Raw genomic sequence first — 21649 nt, 5'->3', positions numbered from 1 at the left:
GACTGAAGGCAAGTTGCTCCCTGTCGACGAAGAGATTCTTTAATCCAGGACAACGCATGACCAGAGCACAAAGGTTAATCGGAAACGACATCAACTCCTTCCTCACTCGAAGCCTCAATCCATTCGGGGGCTAATGATGGGGTTATGTACCTAGGGTAGGGTCATGGACCTGATCTAAGTACCTTACCCAAGGGCACCCTTAGAAGAAGTCGCCTTCCAGTCGACCAACGAGGGACTCACTCGGCTGACTTGAAGGACTCGACCACGAAGACTCACTCGACTACCAGAAGGTCAAGAGGCACTCTGCACTGCAACGGCCTGTAATCAAGTAGACTTTATGATAGTAAAGGCACTTTATGTGGGGCGTTACCAGTAACGCCCCAGACTTAACTCACCTTAAACCCTCTCCTACGTGGGCTGGCTGGGGTCCTGGCGCACTCTATATAAGCCACCCCCCTCCACAGGCAGAAGGGTTCGGCACCTTGTAATTCAGATACTCATAATCCACTCGACCGCCTTCGGGCTCCGAGACGTAGGGTTGTTACTTCCTCCGAGAAGGGCCTGAACTCGTACATCCTTTGTGCTTACAACCTCTCCATAGCTAGGACCTTGCCCCTCCATACCTACCCCCCACTCTACTGTCAGGCTTAGAACCACGACACTCACCGCGCTGCGCTCTACGGTGAATAGGGATGATGTGATACTCGATAAGAGATCCAAGTCCACCTTCTTTAAACCAGCAGATGAAATAGTAAAATTCCAGGTCCACCCAACGGACCCGACAAAGACGGCCTCCATCGGGGCACAATTGAACCCTGATGTAGACGCCGCACTGCGAGAATTCCTTCGGGAAAATTGGGACATTTTTTCCTGGCACCCCTCGGATATGCCCGGAATCCCACGCAGATTGGCAGAACACAGCCTCAACATCCTAAAAGGATTCAAGCCAGTCAAACAGGCTCTTCGACGATTTTCCGAACCTAAAAGACAGGCAATGGGAGAAGAGCTAGCCAAACTATTGGAAGCCGGATTCATCAGAGACATCAAACATCCGGATTGGCTAGCAAACCTGGTAATGGTACCAAAGAAGGACAAATCCTGGCGCCTATGTGTCGATTTCAAAGACTTAAATAAAGCCTGCCCAAAGGATCCCTTCCCCCTCCCCCGCATCAACCAAATAATCGATGCCACTGCAGGGCACGATTCATTGTGCTTCCTGGACGCATACTCCGGCTATCATCAAATCAAGATGGCAGAAGCAGATCAAGCCGCAACGGCATTCATTACTCCATATGGACCATTCTGCTTCAACATGATGCCCTTCGGACTTAAAAACGCTGGCGCAACATATCAGCGCATGATTCAGACATGTCTGGCTACCCAGATCGGCAAAACAGTAGAGGCATACGTAGACGACGTAGTCGTCAAAACTAAACACGTCAAAACTCTAGTAGATGACTTGAGGCTCACATTCGACAACCTCGGAGCATATGACATGAAGCTGAATCCGGAAAAATGCGTTTTCGGCGTACCAGCTGGAAAGCTACTAGGCTTCATCGTATCCGGTAGAGGAATTGAAGCAAACCCAGCCAAGATCCGAGCTCTGTCATAGCTAGATATCCCAAAAGACCTCAAGCAAATACAAAAATTGACTGGATGCGTGGTGGCTCTAAGCCGCTTTATCTCCCATCTAGGAGAAAAGGCATTGCCCCTCTATCGCCTCCTTAGGCGCACCGAACACTTCGAGTGGACGGATGCTGCCACCGCCGGACTCGAAGAAATAAAGGCCGTATTGGCAACAAATCCGGTCCTGGCTGCGCCCAACCTGGGCGAACCAATGTTGTTATACATCGCAGCATCGCATCAAGTTGCAAGTGCGGTACTCATCGTCGAACGAGAGACAGAAGGGCATAAATTCCCTCTTCAAAAACCAGTATACTACGTATCCACTGTGTTAACCCCCTGCAAGTCCCGTTACCCGCACTATCAGAAGATAGCATACGCGGTGTTCATGGCATCCCGGAAGCTCCGACACTACTTTCAAGAGTGTTCGATAACAGTGGCCTCTGAAGTACCACTTAACGACATTATAAACAACCGCAACGCGACGGGCAGGATTGCAAAATGGGCCATTGAGCTCTTACCATTTGATATAACTTACAAACCTCGGCGAACTATAAAGTCACAAGTTTTGGCTGACTTTGTCGCTGAATGGACCGAAGCCGAACTCCCCAAAGAGTACGACGCATACTCCAATTGGATTATGCACTTCGACGGCTCTAAAATGTTAGCCAGATTGGGGGCTGGCGTCGTATTGACGTCCCCGACTGGGGACACAGTCCAATACGTACTTCAAATAATGTACACGGACTCCAACAATGCAGCCGAATACGAGGCCCTTTTGCATGGTCTCCGAATGGCAATCTCCATGGGCATTCAACGCCTAGAGGTGCGCGGGGATTCAAACCTCGCAATATCCCAAAGAAACGGAGACTTTGACGCCAAAGATCCGAAAATGGCAGCATATCGCAATGATGTCCTAAAAATGTTAGCCCGGTTTGAAGGACTTGAATTCCATCACGTAGCCCGGGATAATAACCAAGCAGCCGACGTACTGGCACGCATCGTCACAAAACGCGATGTTGTCCCTCCTACATCTTCCTGGAATGGCTCTTCAAGCCATCCGTACTGTGGGAAGAGGAGTCCGAAAATAACAAACCGGAACAAGCCGCACCAACCGGCGATTCAGCCGATGACATGACACCTTCAGCCCACGACATAATGGCAGTAATTGCCCCGTGGACAGAACCATTCCTTGCCTACTTGCTTAGGCAGGAGCTTCCCGAAGACCAAAATGAGGCCCGCTGCATTGTCCGGCAATCTAAAGCCTACAAGGTCTATGAGGGATAACTTTATAAGAAAAGCACAACCGGAGTCCTTCAAAGGTGTATCTCCGAAGAGGAAGGGCGAAAACTCCTGGCTGAAATTCATGTCGGACTAGGTGGACACCACGCCGTAGCTCGGGCCCTTGTAGGAAAGGAATTCCGTACAGGATTTTACTGGCCGACGGCCCGAGCAGATGCTCAGGACTTAGTCCAAAGATGCGTCGGTTGTCAGCTCTTTGCTAATCAGAGCCATATGCCACCCACTGCCCTCAAAACTATACCATTACCTGGCCGTTCACGGTCTGGGGGCTTGACATGGTTGGACCACTTAAAGGAGGAACCCACAAGCAAAGGTACCTATTGGTCATGGTGGATAAATTCACCAAATGGATAGAGGCCAAGCCAGTTAAAACGGCAGAGTCCGGACTAGTGATAGACTTTATATCCGGGGTAGTACACCGTTATGGTGTCCCCCACAGCATCATCACCGATAACGGCACGAACTTCACGGCCGATGAGGTTAAATCATGGTGCAAAAATATGGGCATCAAGCTCGCTTACGCTTCAGTCTATCATCCTCAAACCAACGGTCAAGTGGAACGAGCAAATGGTCTAATAATGAGCGGCATCAAACCCAGACTAGTGCGGTCCCTTACGAAATCTGACACGCACTGGGTAGAGGAGCTCGACTCTGTACTCTAGGGGCTGCGGACAATGCCTAACCGTACTACCGGATTCACACCATTTTTTATGGTATACGGCGCAGAAGCTGTTTTGCCCTGCGACATAATTCATGACTCACCTCGAGTGCGCATGTACGAAGAAAGAGAATCCGAGTTGGATCGGCAGGACAGCTTGGACGCATTGGAGGAAGAATGCGACATCGCCAAGGCTCATTCCGCATTCTATCAGCAGCAGGCTCGAAGATACCAAAGCAGAGAAGTACGGGCCAAGACTTACAACATTGGCGAACTGGTTCTACGCCTGTCGGACAAGAAAAAGGACAAGCTCAAGCCCAAATGGGAAGGCCCCTTCATCATCGATCAAGTCCTGACCGGCGGAGCATACCGTCTACGAAATGCATCGGATAACCGACTCGAGCCGAACCCATGGAACGCAGCCCGCCTCCGAAGATTCTATGCCTAGCGCCGGATTAAGAGTTCGTCCCCTTCCCCCCGTCCAATTTTTTTTTTATTTTCAGCTGCCTTTGTTTATCTTTTTCTTCTCAACCCTATTCATCAAAGCCTTAAAAGGCCTACTTGCGCATCATTCGCACGCAATTGATGTGCTATCCGCACTCAATATACCTGGGGGCTTCTTTACCAGAAGCTTAATTATAAGGGCTTCATGCCCAGCACATGTGTCAAGCCTCCACATGTACCTTTTATTCACCATTATATGCATCGATATGACTTAAGTTTTGGCCAATCTGGGTTGCCTGGCTCCTATGCTTACACCTACATTCCCGATTGTTCGGCTAGGAGGTAAAGGGAGCACCTCTACGATTGTTACTGCCGGGTCAGCCGGATGTGTACCTCAGACTGGGTGAAGCCGAAAGCTAGCGTTCTTAAGGGAATATTCGGTCGGTGACTTAAAAGATGATTTTTTATCCACTTATTTATCTGCCCCTAGATGTTTTTCTGCTTTTTTCGCAGTCCGAACATGCACTTTAGGGCATGCCACCCCCAGAGGAAAGGAACCCTTGACGGAACTATTCTCCCTGGAAGATGTTTCTTACTACCCATGTAATATAACATAACTAGTTGGGCACTTGTCTGATAAAGCACTAATGACCCCTACGCCTGGTCTCCATGCATACCCCGGTTGTTTCATAACCAAGAAGGTATTCGGACACACTCCGGACTCTAGGGTCCCGAGGTCGAAGCGAAAAGGTCGGCAAAGACAAACGATCTACAATCCAGCTAGAAGGCATTTTATATGTCATTTTACAATACATTGTCAAATCGACTGATTGTATTCTTCCTCAATCCCGTCTAACAGGTTGTCTAATTTACAGTCCTGTTGGGAAAATTTAGCGGCCAGCTCTACTTGGCCGTATACTAAACTCACAGGGATCTCCTTCCCATCAGGCCCCACAGGTCCGACTTCGGCCATGTGGTTGGGATCCGCCTTCTTGTACCGCGTCTTTACCATGGCCCAGGCCTCCCTGGCACCTTGGCGGCAGGCCGAAATCTTCCATAAATAGAAGCGCTGCCGCACTCCCTGAACCTTCTCCGCAAGCTACCCAAGACCCTCGGGTAAGGAGAAGGCTGGCCATAAAGCCTGGATGACGCCGCTCATTGCCTGCCGAACTCGTTCGATCAATTGCAACAATTCGGGAAGTTGATCACCCGTTGATACGGGCATCTCCTCCGCAGGGCGACCTGTGAGCATACCTGCAGACATATTCTGTCAAATTGACTTCCTCGCCGAACTCTTCTTTTCAAAGGAGTTCGCTCAAGCACTTACTATAGATGCCGCGACGAAGCCGCTGATTCTCCTTAACGGAGCGCGACAGCTCGGCCCGAACGCCTTTCAGCTCTTCTCCAAGTTGGGCATGGGAATCCTGTAGCTTGTTCCTTTCATGCTGCACCTTATGCAGCACCCTCTCGCCGGCCTTTAGTTGGCGCAGAAGTTCTTGCCTGTTCGGATCTTGTCCGGCAGTACCTGCAACGTCATTTTTTAGACTTGCGCACAGGCCAAACGCTACTTATCTTTCTAAAATAATGCGTTACTAGGAGAGGTCCCTGTGTTTCCTCCTGTACCAAAGAGTGCGGCCTCAAGTTGGGCCTTTCACTCTTGCAGCTCCTGAGACAGTTGGGTATTCTTCTCGGTAAGATCCTATGTTTCATATGATCCTTAAATCAGTTAATATAACTACTTTAAGTCTCGGGGGCTACTGGCATATATAACTATTAAATTCTCGTACCCGTATGTCTTTTACATACTGCTCCGTGGCTCTGGTAAAACCATCTTGAGCAGCACGAAGGTGCGCGTCCCCGGCGTTAAAGGCATTCAACGCCTCGGGGGAGAAGCACGCGTCACGAAATACTGTCCGGCGGCGCCTGTGATTCAGGGCACTCTCCACCTCAGACTTGGTGGCGGACAGTCTGTCGGCATCCTCCGTCGGAGGATCATCCGGCTCGTGCCTTGCGCTCACCTCCCCCTCTAGACCAGGTGCTGGAGCCAGGCTGGTAGAGGTTGGATTGGCAACCTCCACGCCCGCAGTCCGGCAGACGCTTTTTTCCCTACAAAAGTCATGAGCACTGAAACGCTTCCTAGGAACGTTGCTCTAAATAATGAATTGTGAGCTACACCTTTGCGGCGACGTTTCAGTCCGCACCGCGCTCCTCTTCCGCCTACTGGTCCGGACTGGCCTTTGTTGGCCAGCCACTGCGGGCTCGGCTTCTCGCCCTAGGGGCGCCTCCTGCACAGCACCATCGTATACGGTGGTCAGAAATAAGCAAGGAAGGAATGACGGTGTTAGGACTTCGGTCGCAATCACCTGGGAAGCCAGATATAGTCCGGGATACTCGGCCGTGATGGCGACTAAAGCATTGTCCATGCTGAGCTGGTGGAACACCCCATCGATTAGCTCCACCATTATGTCCGGATCCTCTTCGGAGGCCGGATCCCAGGATCTCTCTGGATTCTCGGGTTGCGGAGCTGGACTTAGCATGTCCTCCACGATCCGGCGCAGCTCCTGCGTCGAAAGAAAAACACAATATAAGAAACTTAAGTTTCAAAAAGCATGGGTCGGGCACGCAGAGTGTTCGCTTACCCAAGGCCGGGGATTATTCATGGAGAACCCATTTAACGGGTTCGTCCGAAGGAAATCCTCCTTCTCCCCCTTATACAGGCCAGACAGGATCGTCACCAGATCCTCGACCGAATCCGGTCCGTTGCGGCCATGACGGGTGGCATCGTCCTCCCCGTTGAAATCCCACATGGGGTGGCCCCTGTATTGTAGTGGCTGCACCCCCCGCATAATGCATGTCGCCATGACTCCAATCATGGTCAACCCGGCATGGGCCAGTAACCTTATTCGGCCCATCAAATAATGGACGCTCTTGTCTTCCTCCAGTTGGGGGCTCCGCGGGCGCCAAGTAAGGCGTTTCTTCAGAGGAGCATTGCTGAACTCCGGGAGGCCGATCCGAACAGTGTCCGGCAGCGGAGCGTCTTCTATATAAAACCATTCTGAAGGCCAGTCTTCGGACGCCTTCTTAGGGGTTCCGGATGGATATCCGGTCCCGGCAATGCGCCATATTTTGGCGCCGCCCACTTGATATATGAACCCCTCGTGAGAGCGGGGTACAAGGCAAAACAACCTCTTCCACAGCGCGAAATGGGGCTCGACGCCCAGGAATAGCTCGCAAAGAGCTACGTAACCCGCAATATGCAGGATTGAGGCGGGCGTGAGGTGATGAAGCTGGAGTCCGTAGAACTCCAGGAGCCCGCGGAGGAATGGATGTACAGGAAATCCGAGCCCCCTTATCAGATAGGGGACGAAGCATACCCGCTCCCCTTTGTTGGGACTTGGGGTAACCTCCGCTTGCTTCCCACCTTTGTAGGTGGCCAGCCCGGCTCGAACCGGAACCATGAAGGCCGGAGGGAGATATCCCCCCGCTTGGAGCTTCACCAGCTCGTTGTGCGAAACAGAGCATCTCCTCCAATCTCCTGGCCAAGGGCTGGGAGTGCGAGAAGAGGAGCCGCGTTGACGGTCCATAATGGAATGGATTCTTGGTCGAAAGCGCTCCGATGAGTATTCGCGGGAGGAAGATGGTGATTTGGATCTGGATTCTTGCCTCCCTTATAGGCAGATTATTCGCACAACTAGGGGGTAAAACATAAAAGACACCCTGGCTTTTCACATTCGCACGACGCATGTAAGAAGGCCATTATTGGGCGTGGAAGCCAAGACGTGCAATATTGATGAGGAAGCCGAACACTGTTCGGCAGGTTCGTAGAACTTGAAGGAGAACCCGCCTTGCAACGCCGAAGACTACACACATGCTGGATTTAACGTCATTGAAGCCTGGTTCGGGGGCTACTGAGGGAGTCCCGGATTAGGGGGTGTCCGGATAGCCGGACTACCATCATCAGCCGAACTATCATCGGCTGGACTATCATCATCGACCGGACTCCAAGACTATGAAGATACAAGATTGAAGACTTCGTCCCGTGTCCGGATGGGACTTTCCGTGGCGTGGAAGGCAAGCTTGGCAATACGGATATGTAGATCTCCTACCATTGTAACCGACTCTATGTAACCCTAGCCCTCTCCGGTGTCTATATAAACCGGATGGCTCTAGTCCGTAGAACAACAACAACCATTACAATCATACCATAGGCTAGCTTCTAGGGTTTAGCCTCCTTGATCTCGTGGTAGATCCACTCTTGTAAACATCCACAATATCAATATCAATCAAGCAGGACGTAGGGTTTTACCTCCATCAAGAGGGCCCGAACCTGGGTAAAACATTGTGTCCCTCGTCTCCTGTTACCATCCGCCTAGACGCATAGTTCGGGACCCCCTACCCGAGATCCGCCGGTTTTGACACCGACAAGGATCCCCTAGGATTTCAGCAGGTAAATTGTGTTGCAGAATAGGTTCTTGTTCAAAGAATACTTCATCTATTTCCCTTCTTTCATTCATAAACATATCATTTTCATGATCTAGCAAATACTGTTCTAAAGGATCACTAGGAGGTACAGCAATAGAAGCAAGACCAATAATTTCTTCCTTACTAGGAAATTCTTCCTCACAATGTTGTTTACTAAATTTAGAGAAATTAAACTCATGAACCATATCATCCAAGCCAACAGTAACAATATTCTTTTCGCAATCTATCGTAGCATTAACAGTACACAAGAAGGGTCTACCGAATATAATGGGACAAAAGCTATCTTGTGGAGAACCAAGAACAAGAAAATCAGCGGGATATTTGGTTTTCCCACACAAGACTTCAACATCTCTAACAATTCCCATTGGAGATATAGTATCTCTATTTGCATGTTTAATTGTAACATCAATTTCTCCTAACTCTGCAGGTGCAATCTCATGCATAATTTCTTTGTATAAGTCAATGGGTATAACACTAGCACTAGCACCCATATCATATAAGCCATGATAACAATGATCTCCTATTTTAACAGAAATAACAGGCACGCCTACCACAGGTCTATGTTTATCTCTATCACAGGGTTTAGCAATTCTAGCAGTTTCACCAGTGAATTGAATAACATGCCCATCAATATTATCCGACAAGAGATCTTTAACAATAGCAATATTGGGTTCTACTTTGACTTGCTCAGGAGGTGTGTAAGTCCTAATATTGCTTTTACGAACAACAGTTGAAGCTTTAGCATGATCCTCCATTCTAACAGGGAAAGGAGGCTTCTCAACATAAGAAGTAGCAACAATAGGATCATTATAAGTGATAATCTTTTCTTCAACTTTAATAGGTGCAGCTACTTTTACTTCTATGGGAGGATGATATTTAAACCACTTCTCCTTGGGGAGATCAACATAAGTAGCAAAAGATTCACAGAAAGAAGCTACTATCTCAGAGTCAAGTCCATATTTAGTGCTAAACTTACGGAAAACATCGGTATCCATAAAAGATTTAACACAATCAAACTTGGGTGTCATACCTGACTCCTTACCTTCGTCGAGGTCCCAATCTTCAGAGTTGCGTTTAATTCTATCCAATAGATTCCATCCAAATTCAATAGACTTCATCATAAAAGAGCCAGCACAAGAAGTATCGAGCATGGTGCGATTATTATCAGAAAGCCGAGCATAAAATTTCTGGAGAATTGTCAATTTTGAGAGCTCATGATTGGGGCATGAATATAACATTGATTTAAGCCTCCCCCAAGCTTGAGCGATGCTTTCTCCTTCGCGAGGCCAAAATATATATACACACACACACACACACACACACATATATATATATATATATATATATATATATATATATATATAATTGCGATCACGATGAACAAGATGCATAGGATAATACTTTTGATGAAATTCCAATTTCACTCTTTTATAGTTCCATGATCTCGTATCATCACATAGCCTATGCCATGTCAATGCATCTCCCCCCAAAGATAAAGGGAAAGCCTTCTTCTTAACAACATCATCGGGTATACCTTCAAGCTTAAATAGTCCACAAATATCATCCACAAAGTGTAGATGTTCGTCGGGATGCTTTGTTCCATCTCCTGCAAAAGTGTTAGCTAGCAGTTTTTCCATCATACCCGAAGGAATCTGAAAAGCAGTTTCATCTTCAATAGATTCAGTAGGTTCAGTGCGTTGAGGAGCAACTCTTGGCTCAACCGGACGGGGTGAAGATACCCCGAACAAGCCCCTCAGACAATTACTTTCCATAGTAACAAGTGACAGAAAATTTCAGCACACTAAATAAATTTTTCCTTACCAAATTCCACCTACCAAAGGCGCTTCACTCCCCGACAACGGCGCCAGAAAAGAGTCTTGATGACCCACAAGTATAGGGGATCTATTGTAGTCCTTCCGATAAGTAAGAGTGTTGAACCCAACGAGGAGCAGAAGGAAATGATAAGCGGTTTTCAGCAAGGTATTCTCTGCAAGTACTGAAATATGTGGTAACAGATAGTTTTGTGATAAGATAAATTGTAACGAGCAACAAGTAACAAAAGTAAATAAAGTGCAGCAAGGTGGCCCAATCCTTTTTGTAGCAAAGGACAAGCCTGGACAAACTCTTATAATAGGAAAAGCGCTCCCGAAGACACATGGGAATATCGTCAAGCTAGTTTTCATCACGCTCATATGATTCGCGTTCGGTACTTTGATAAATTGATATGTGGGTGGACCGGTGCTTGGGTACTGCCCTTACTTGGACAAGCATCCCACTTATGATTAACCTCTATTGCAAGCATCCGCAACTAGAACAAAAGTATTAAGGTAAACCTAACCATAGCATGAAACATGTGGATCCAAATCAGCCCCTTACGAAGCAACGCATAAACTAGGGTTTAAGCTTCTGTCACTCTAGCAACCCATCATCTACTTATTACTTCCCAATGCCTTCCTCTAGGACCAAATAATGGTGAAGTGTTATGTAGTCGACGTTCACATAACACCACTAGAGGTTAGACAACATACAACTTATCAAAATATCGAACGAATACCAAATTCACATGACTACTAATAGCAAGACTTCTCCCTTGTCCTCAGGAACAAACGTAACTACTCACAAAGCATATTCATGTTCATAATCAGAGGGGTAATAATGTGCATATAGGATCTGAACATATGATCTTCCACCAAGTAAACCAACTAGCATCAACTACAAAGAGTAATCAACACTACTACCAAACTACTAGCACCAATCCCGGACTTGGAGACAAGAATTGGATACAAGAGATGAACTAGGGTTTGGAGATGACATGGTGCTGGTGAAGATGTTGATGGAGATTGCCCTCTCCCGATGAGAGGAGCGTTGGTGATGATGATGACGATGATTTCCCCCTCCCGAAGGGAAGTTTCCCCGGCAGAAAAGCTCCGCCAGAGCCCTAGATTGGTTTCGCCAAGGTTCCGCCTCGTGGCGGCGGAGTCTCGTCCCGAAAGGTTCTCTCTGATTTTTTCTCATCAAAAGACTTCATATAGGAGAAGATGGGTGTCGGAGAGCCACCAGGGGGCCCACGAGGTAGGGGGCGCGCCCAGGGGGGCGCCCCCACCCTCGTGAGCAGGGTGTGGGCCCCCTGGTCTTCATCTTTGGCGATGATTTTTCTTTATTTATTCTAAGGTATTCCGTGGAGTTTCAGGACTTTTGGAGTTGCGCAGAATAGTCCTTCAATATTTGCTCCTTTTCCAGCCCAGAATTCCATCTGCCGGCATTCTCCCTCTTCATGTAAACCTTGTAAAATAAGAGAGAATAGCCATAAGTATCATGACATAACGTGAAATAACAGCCCGTAATGCAATAAATATGATCATAAAAGCATGATGCAAAATGGACGTCTCAGGATGCGGCGCCACTCCTCAGCCTTGTCGTTGGCGGCGACATTGGCGGCGACCGACTGCTGCCACTGGAGGGCTTCGAGATCCTCGGTGTGGCGCCGGCGCTCCGTCTCCTCACACACACTCCGCTGGGCGATGGCGGCGGCGATGGCATCAAAGTCCGCGACGTAGTCCTCGGGCCCGACGACTCCGCGGCGGCCGAGCGGAGCGGGCTCCTCGGGCTCCTCCTTCACCGGCATGAAGGCGAACGGCGCCGGCGGCTCCGGCTCCTCCTCGTCGTCTGACCACTCCCTCTTCACTGGGAGGAAGCCCGCACCAGAGGACGAGGAGGATCCGGTGTAGGAAGATTTCACGGAGGAGAATGACGGGCTACGGCGGTCGTACTCCTCCGTCTTGCGACAGTTGAAGCTCGGCGGCGGCGACATCCCGCGGTTGGTCCACCTTCGGGCGCCGCGCTTCCCCGCGCCGTCCGCCCAGACGCGCCGCTCGTGCTCCGGGTTGCGCTCACGACCGGATCTGCTGCCGGAGCCGCGCCCGGAGCTCCATGTCGCCCCCACATGACGGCTGGAGGCAGGGCGGGTGGTCGCCGGCGGTGATAAATTGCGAGAGGGGAAAGGGGAATCGGGTGGCTCGCAGCGGCGGGGGGATAGGGTTTGGACCCGCAAAAGGGTCGCCGAACCGCAGTTATACTGCTCGGTGCGTGCGGTTTGCGGGCTCCGGCAAAAAAAATTGCAGGCCGGGCGAGTATGCGGGCTCTGTTATGGCCAGAAAATTGGGCCGAGCCCGCATACTCGCCTTAATTTTTCTGGGTTGGGCGTTTTGCGGGGTCTGCTAGATTTTTTCTTAATTGTTGCCCAAGAGCGCCACGCCAAACCGTGGGCGTCGCGGGCGCACCAAAATATTGGTGGCTGATTTGGCCGCCCCAAGTTTCGTCAATGAATTGGCACAGAAGCACAGAGGAAAAGGTAGGGTGACTTGGCGAGCCAAAACTTTAGATCCTATCCAAACATGCTGCAATGCTTCGGTCAAGGCCAAAATATTGGCTGGGCGTGCAGGGGATCCAACACAAACAGCCCCAACATCTCCAAATCTCTCCAAAGGAATTCCTTTTTAACAATGTTGATTGTGTTCTTAGGAAGCATGATGAGGATATGACTACCTTGGATACGACCAAAAATATTGCAAACATGCATATTTGTCAGGTGATTTCTAGTGCAAACTATTCAATAATCTATTTGTGTTATTCAGAACAAAAATACTTCACACACTTTTGTGTTTTGTCTAATTGCAGGTGTATGGGACATTTGTACAATCCACATATGAAGATAAGGGAAAGGAGAAGTTTAAGTTCTATTCAAAAAGTCCTCTCACATCACTTTTGGGCCAAGAGAAGATAGAGTCCAAGTCTCTCATGTTCTGGATTCAGATTCAGACTGCACAGACATGCCTGACTCAAAACGCCAACAACTTTTTCATACAGACTCCAAATTGGGTGATTTTTTTGTTGGAAAGTAGATTTCTTCATCTTTCCAACCCAATTGGATTCACCTTCATATTCGGCCGGAGCATTGAGATATCGACGAAACAATCTGACGCTGCAGTAGAATCCGAGTCAAACAACAAGTCCAAAGGTGTTGCATCACCTCCACTTGGGCCCATGAGCCTTGTACGACCTAGGGTTCGTTTTAGGCTGCCTTGGGACGTTCTTCCACCTCCTTGGCCGCCACCCTTGCTCCTATATAAGTAGATCCGTCTAGTAGCTTTTTCTTTGGGATTTTTTTAGTTAAAAGTTAGACATTGCAACTTCATGTACTTCGTTTGTGTCCAACGACCAGACCAAGACCGCTTACGGATCCCCACCTTTATCAATATTTCATATATACTCGCAATATTCAGATTGCTTTTATCATATTCTTGCTTGTTCTTTGATTGCTTGCAGGAATAGACCTTCGTGGTCAGGTTGATTGTGCTCCGACGTGGTCAATAACCTCTCGGAGTTGGTTTAGCGATTGCTAAGGCGCAACGTCGTCCATGTTTGTAGTCGGATCGTCAAAGTCATCTTCACCAAATCGATAATTATCATCTCATCTAAAGATCGGGACACCCTCGCCCCTATCAAGTGGTATCAGTTTTCAGGTTGCTCGGTGAGAATTTCCAGTTATCCCTAGATTCCATTTATTTTCTTACTTATTATCCAAGAAAAAGCCACAAAAAAAGTTAGATCTATTCATCCTTTGTCCTAGCCAGTATGAGCCTTTGTAATTTTCTTTTCATTGTTTGCATTATTGAACTATCGGTTGCATCGTCGTGTCAAGTTGCTGGTCTTAGTGTCTAGTTCGTTTAGAGTTTCGAGTTCTGTTCACATTAGTCACGCTGTCGCTGCATCATTATCCCTTCCGTTGTCCACCACCCATCCATCAATTTCCACCATGTTCTACCCACCGTTCATTGTCATAATCCTACTTGAGATCGTTCACATCTTCGCTTGATCCAATCTGCATCTTATCTAGTTTGTTTTGGAAAGAGAGAGAGAGAGAGAAAAGACGGAGAAAAAAAGAGAGAGAAAAAAGTAAAAAAAAGTGTGAGGAAAAAAGAGAAAAAAATAAAAAATGTGAGAAAAAAAAGATATAAGAAAAAACATAAAATTCGGATCTATCTAGACTCAATCTTGTAGTTGAATTTGGATTGGAATCTGTTTTGTGCACTGTTCAGTAAAACAGGCATAACTATCTCATATGAAGTCCGTTTTGGCTCCGCGAGTACTCAAAAGAAAGTTAGCGACGAGCCTCATCTAAATAGTTGCAGAAGCTAGTTCCAGATTTGGCGTCTCAAAATCTGCTTCTAAATAGGTCTTTTTGCCCTCCGAAGTACGTGCATACAGTTTATTCCAGTTTTTCAGACCAGTTTTAGAATTCTTTGACTCCTCATATCAATTCGGAATTGAGTGATTCTTTTTGCATTGAAAAGCTTGAGTTAGTAGCATTTTTGAAAAAAGTAATCAGAAAATTGGCTCAAACTTTTCAAGAGGAAAGTTAGAGAGAGAGTTATTGTAGATCCTGCTTGGCAGTTGTTTTTCGTCATTATCTTTACTGCCATTGTGATCTTCACTTATATGTTGCTGTCCAGAGCTACTTAGTATCCTTCATTGATGCTAATTGTGCTACGCCGTGACCTTATTAGTGTTCTAGGCTCGCGTCTCTATTCTGGTCTAGCCTAGGACTAGCACAGTACCGTCGTTGAGCGTTTATTCAACATTGTATCTTTGAATTGATTATTGCTAATTTTTTTGCTACCATATATAGCAAACTCAGCTCCATATATTTCTACACCGTGTATACATACGTTCCCCTGGCAATCGCTTTACACAATCTTCAAAGTTACTTGACACCGCTGGTTGCCTGTCACCACCTGCCGCATGGTAAGAACTTGTAAGATATTGATATTTACTTTACTGTGAGAAGTTTACAACCACATCCTAGTAGTTCATAAGAACATTATTCTCGAATTTTGTTTCTTGTTTCTACTAATCATGACAGGTTCCGGAGATAGAAGTTCTTGGACGACGGACGCATATTCACCATCACGGGAGTTGGGACAACACACACAAGCACATGGTCAGGTTATCCCTTTACCGTCATTTGAGGGTAGATTTAATCCTGCTATTTATCTAGCTTGGGAGCTTGAAGTAGAACAAGTTTTTAGTCACCATGACTTCTCTAAACTTGAGCGAGTACGAGCTGCCACGAGAGCATTTACAGGTTTTGCTTCTATTTGGTGGAGTGTACATTGTAATAAAAACATTGATAACCAACCCACAACTTGGAAAGATTTGAAAGATGTAATGAGACAACAATTTTTCCCTCCTTACTATCGTCATGAATTACTTCGCAAATATGAACAATTTAAACAAGACAACAACATTGTTCATGCTTACTACCAAGAGTTCAAATCTTATATGCATTATTGTGACATAGAAGAATCTGAGGATGATACAATGAATAGATTTTTTGGTGGTTTGAACCATGATATTCAGGCAAGATTTCAGTATATTCCTCGTTGCATTACTGGTATGTATGTTCATGCTTGTACCTTTGAGAGACAGTTACAGGAGGATGCATTGGGTGACTACAACTACTACTATTTCAATTCATGCTCACTACCATCGGTTGATTCTTCCACCATTGCACCTAGTAGAGCAGCCACACCTCCGATTGTGAGTGCGACATCATCTCAAGTGTAGGGTATATTGTCATTGTCCATACCTACATCAGCTACGTCTTTGCGACAAGGTAACAATAAAGGTATTGATGATATAACTTCACATGAGAATGATGCATGCCTAATTGACTTAAATACATCATGTGTTGAGTTATCTGTTGATTTGAGCACGCCACCAATTTTAGAGAATCATGTTACTGTCATGAATACATCATGCGATCAAACAACTGAAATACCAACAATTTTGAGTGGGCCCATTGAATTAACTGTTGATGTCAAAGAACAATATGAATCAGGAAATAAATCAGATTTGGATCAAATACATTTTAAAATAATTGTGCCAATGTTTAATCATTTTGATATGACCTCTAATCTTGGTGATCATTCTGTGTCAAATAACTTATTGCATGTTTTCTTATTTAAGCATGTTGTAGCATGTAAATTTGATGCACATAAGATTTATTCACCAATGTTGGGATGGTTTAATGATGAATATTGTCAATCTTTTGATATGAATAAGAGCTTCACTTATATGTGCAAACTGAGTTGCAATATTTTCATGCCTTATACTTATGAAAATATTTTGGCTTTATATTTTATGATCTATGAATTTTATTCATTTATACATGTGTCATATGTGCAAAAATTAAGAGAAGTAAAAATGGATGACATATACATATACAACATGTACACCTTGTCTCTTTTGTTAGCCGCATTTTAGATTAAGCAACGCCGAGGACAGCTTTGTTTTCAAGAAGGGGAGGATGATGAGGACATGACTACCTTGGGTACGACAAAAAATCTTGCATACATGCATATTTGTTAGGTGATTTCTAGTGCAAACTATTCAATAATCTTTTTATGTTATCCAGAACAAAATTAATTCACACACTTTTGTGTTTTGTCTAATTGTAGGTGTATGGGACATTTGTACAATCCACATATGAAGATAAGGGAAAATGAGAAGTTTAGGTTCTGTTCGAAAAGTCCTCTCACGTCACTTTTGGGCCAAGAGAAGATAGAGTCCAAGTCTCTCACGTTCTGGATTCAGATTTGGACTGCACAGACATACCTGACTCAAAACGACAACAACTTTTTCATACGGACTCCGAATTGGGTGATTTTTTTTGTTGGAAAGTAGATTTCGTCCTCTATCCAATCCAATTGGATTCACCTTCAAATTCGGCCGGATCATTGAGATATGGACAAAACAATCTGACGCTGCAGCAGAATCCGAGTCAAACAACAAGTTCAAAGGTGTTGCATCACCTCCACTTGGGCCCATGAGCCTTGTACGACCTAGGGTTGGTTTTAGGCTGCCTTGGGACGTTCTCCCACCTCCTTGGCCGCCATCCCTTGCTCCTATATAAGTACTACCTCCGTACAGGTTTATTAGGCCCCCTCTCATTTTGGGCTAAAGTTTGACCAACAAATTTAACTAATAAAATATAAATTATATGTCATAAAAATTATACCTTCGGAAAGATCTTTCAAATACAAATCTAACAAGGTACTTTTTGTAGTATATATTATATATTTTCTTAATCATATCAATGGTCAAAATTTGATCCAAAATACTAGGGGGCCTAATAAACCCGGACGGAGGTAGTAGATCCATCTAGTAGCTTTTTCCTTGGGATATTTTAGTTAAAAGTTAGTCATTGCAACTTCGTGTACTTTGTTTGTGTCCAACGACCAGACCAAGACCACTCACGGATCCCCACCTTTATCAATAATTCATATATACTCGCAATATTCAGATTGCTTTTATCATATTCTTGCTTGTTCTTCGATTGCTTACAGAATAGACCTTCGTGGTCAGGTTGATTGTGCTCCGGCGTGGTCAATAACCTCTCATAGTTGGTTTAGCGATTGCTAAGGTGCAACGTGGTGCATGTTTGTAGTCGGATCGTCAAAGTCATCTTCACCAAATCGACAATTATCATCTCATCGAAAAATCGGGACACCCTCGCCTCTATCAAAGCGGCCACACTATTTCTCATGCATCTGAAAAATAAATACTTCTTCAACCATAATTCAAAACGGCGACACTTATTTTGAATCAAAGGGACTATATTTTTTAGTCTGTTCTACAAGAACCATCCAATCTGAGTGTTAAGATTCGTGCAAGCTTAATTGAATGAACTAATGTTCATTAAACGATTATTGCGTTTCTCAAAATATCGGTAGTACTACACACAAATTATTTCGTTAGATCTCAATAAAATTCAAATGGAAAATTTAGTACTACCATGGCCGAAATGATAACGAATATCACTAAAATTCAATAAAATTCAGTTATTTTGGGTGTAGCTAAAAAAATTCTGAAACTGAAATTAAAAACCATTTTTATGTAGGAGCAAGCAAGCAAGCGACCACATTATCGCTAGCCATTGTAAACGCCTTCGGTATGATGTACACTCAGCAAGCACGATGCATCGATTAATGTAGGTGTGTGCTCGTGGTGGCCACGGGCGCGCAATACCGAAGGGAAAGGATGTGTGGCTGCATGTACGCACTAGCCAAAGCGGCATGAAAGCTGGAAATCCCAACTCCAGCGGAGAAAAGGAAGACCGGCAATGCCACAGCAACACACGAACACAAGGCACGACCCTCAAATTCATTATAAAACCACGCCAGGGGAGCGTGTGTTCGCCACGCTGCTGCTGCCTGCCACTGCATACGGCTACTACCACCGCGAACCCAACCATCTCCATCCATCTCACAAGCTCCTAGTCGCCATGGCCGTGAACGACACCAAGCTGGCCGCCGTGGCCGACGCTGAGAACCCGGCTGTGGTGTGCGGCAACGTCGACGACTCCAAGTCGTCCATCGACTTCGCGGGGCGCGCAAACTGGCTGCGCGCGGCGGTGCTGGGCGCCAACGACGGGCTGGTCTCCACGGCGTCCCTCATGCTCGGCGTCAGCGCCGTCAAGCCCGACGCGCGCGCCATGGTCGTGTCCGGGTTCGCGGGACTACTGGCCGGGGCGTGCAGCATGGCCATCGGAGAGTACGTGTCCGTCTGCTCCCAGCGGGACGTGGAGATCGCGGAGCTGGACCAGGCCGGAAAGCGTGGCGGCGACGAGGAGAAGGCACTGCCAAGCCCGGCACAGGCCGCCGCGGCCTCCGCGCTGGCTTTCTCCGTCGGGGCGCTCCTACCGCTGCTGGCTGGTGGGTTCATCGTGGGTTACAACCTGCGGGTGGCCGTGGTGGTCGTCGTGGCGACGTTGGCGCTGGCCGCGTTCGGATGCGTGGGCGCCGTGCTGGGGCGGGCCCCCGTGGCGAGGTCGTGCGCGCGGGTGGTGGTGGGCGGACTGGCTGCCATGGCCGTCACCTTTGGGTTCATGAGGCTCTTCCGAGCCAGCGGCGTATGAGAAACTGACATGGTCTTCGTCGCCGTCCTCGCGTGCGTAGGTCATGTGCGGGCATCGTCCATACTCTTCTCGGAATAAAGTGTCCAGTACTAGCCGACTTATTTTCTTGTACCTGGTCTGACTTATTTTCTTCCTTGTAATTGTAATCAAACGGCAAATGAAAACGTTTGAACTCGTACACCGTACTTTTTTTTGAACCAATAAACTCGTACACCGTACTACTACTATATAGTACCATGAAAATGCTACACCTACGTATTTCTTTACGAAAAGCTACCAAAAACCTTCCAGCCATAACTAATCAGCCCCCCTGATTTTCAGGGGTGGGGCCCCCTTCCTTTTCTTTTCCAATCAAACCTTTCCACATAAGCCTGTACGTAAGATACTTCCTCCGTTTCTTTTTAGTTTGCATATAGAATTTGGTCAAAGTCAAACTTTATAAAATTTGATCAACTTTGTAGAAAAAAAATATTAACATCTACAATACTAAAGCTATATGGTATGAAAATTTATTTCATGGTGCATCTAACCATATTGATTTCATATTGTGAATCTTGATATATTTTTCTATAAACTTAGTCAAATTAACAAAGTTTGACTTTGACCAAACCTTATATGCAAACTAAAAGGAAGTGAGGGAGTACGTAAAAGAATTTACGTAGGTGCCAGGTGATTTTAATTCTTCTCCGTGCATGCCCTATTGTTTGAAAAGATATGACACGACATTTATGTGGGAAAGACCAAGGACATCCATGCATCGGCAGAGGCATCTGCGGGCCTCGATGGCTCGGAAGGATCTTGGCGTGCTTGTCCCACGCCGACTATGCATTGGCGACAGGGCCGGTCGCACGGTCCCAAATCCACCGCTCCCTTTCCGTGTCCCCCTTCCGACCCTCCTGCACCACTACATCGTACAAGTCCCAAAAGGGGACCAATGGGTCCGAGTGTTTCTCCTCATCCTCGAAACTGAAGATGACGGGGAGCTCCTTCCACTTCGCCATGGACGATGAAGTGGTGGATTGGAGGCGTGCGGGACGGGATTGGGAGGCACTCGAGGGAGGAACAAATGAGGGAGAAAGGGGAGGCACCAGTATAAGACATCGTGGGCTTTATCAAATGGGTAGTTGGGAAGGCGGTAGGCGGCCATCAAGGGTCGCTTTTATACGCGGTTGCTGACCTGCTCGCACGCCTCCTAGTCTCACAAATAAGCTAGGAGATGGTGATGCGTGGTGGGTTGCCATTGGAATCTGAGCAAGCAGCCGTGTCATATTTTTGCCATGTGGTTGACGGTCATGCTCCCGCCCCCTCCCCTGGCTGGTGGTCATGTTGCTTTAAATCCTGCATATAGCGTGAGGAGGAAGAAGATGAAACTTCGCTCCCGTGCTAACAGTTGGGTTTGGAGCGACCTGCAAACATGGCTGTCACAGCCTCCATATTTGGAGGCTATGTGGTCGTTTTTGCAGCGATGTCCACGACATACGGCTATCGCTGCACATATGACGACTTTCTAGAGTATCATTTTGTGTGATGATCGACATGCTAGCGGTTATTATAGCGATCGGCCACATATGGATCATCTGCTAGAGTTACTCTTACTCCATAGCGAGGCCTAATCTCGGAGGCCGCCCTAGCTCTAGGATATTTTATTTGACTACCTTTAATGGATCACATGTATAACCAGTGACAATCATCCCAAATCTTAATTATCGCCCTCACGGTCTAAAATCCATCCAAGAATTTGCCCATGCGCCGCCATTGAGCCTCTCTCCTTGGCTCCCGTCCTCCATGTTTCCGTAAGTACATTAATGATTATCCGGTTGGCACCCTATTTCATAGTATGCCTAGCATGTGTCTACTCTTCCGATAGCGTGACGCGGAAGGTTGTATCTACCTCCTTTGTGTGGTGTTGTCCTGGCAGCCATCGAGTGTTGCGGATTACTCATGATGTCGTATAGGGGTGCCTGCCTCGATCCTGGACACCAGCGTCAATTTTCTTGAAGCAACGCATTCTCATCGATTTTCATGAAAGAAACCACCCACAACATTAGTGTGGACAATACATGCACATTTCCATTACGTATTTTTACGGAAGCCGGTTTTGGTATAATTACCAGATTCTACTATTGGGTGGATAAAATCTTGGATGGGACATATCCTGTAAC

At 46.7% G+C, this 21649-nt stretch overlaps 1 protein-coding gene across 1 annotated transcript; it reads left to right on the top strand.

Moving 5' to 3' along the window:
• The first annotated feature begins 18732 nt into the window (after positions 1 to 18732).
• Positions 18733 to 19680, top strand: LOC119368248 (vacuolar iron transporter homolog 5-like). The gene has a single exon (XM_037633558.1). It carries the CDS (start codon positions 18855 to 18857, stop codon positions 19485 to 19487), a length of 633 nt encoding a protein of 210 aa, XP_037489455.1. The 5' UTR covers positions 18733 to 18854; the 3' UTR covers positions 19488 to 19680.
• Positions 19681 to 21649: the final 1969 nt, after the last annotated feature.

This window comes from Triticum dicoccoides, chromosome 2B (assembly GCF_002162155.2).
Source record: "Triticum dicoccoides isolate Atlit2015 ecotype Zavitan chromosome 2B, WEW_v2.0, whole genome shotgun sequence".
Lineage (NCBI taxonomy): Eukaryota > Viridiplantae > Streptophyta > Magnoliopsida > Poales > Poaceae > Triticum > Triticum dicoccoides.
Note: the sequence above shows the minus strand (reverse complement) of the source record. Positions and strands in the feature narration are given on the sequence as shown.

Excerpts from the sequence above, each read along its gene's own strand:
- LOC119368248 (XM_037633558.1), top strand. The coding sequence starts at position 18,855 with ATGGCCGTGAACGACACCAAGCTGGCCGCCGTGGCCGACGCTGAGAAC.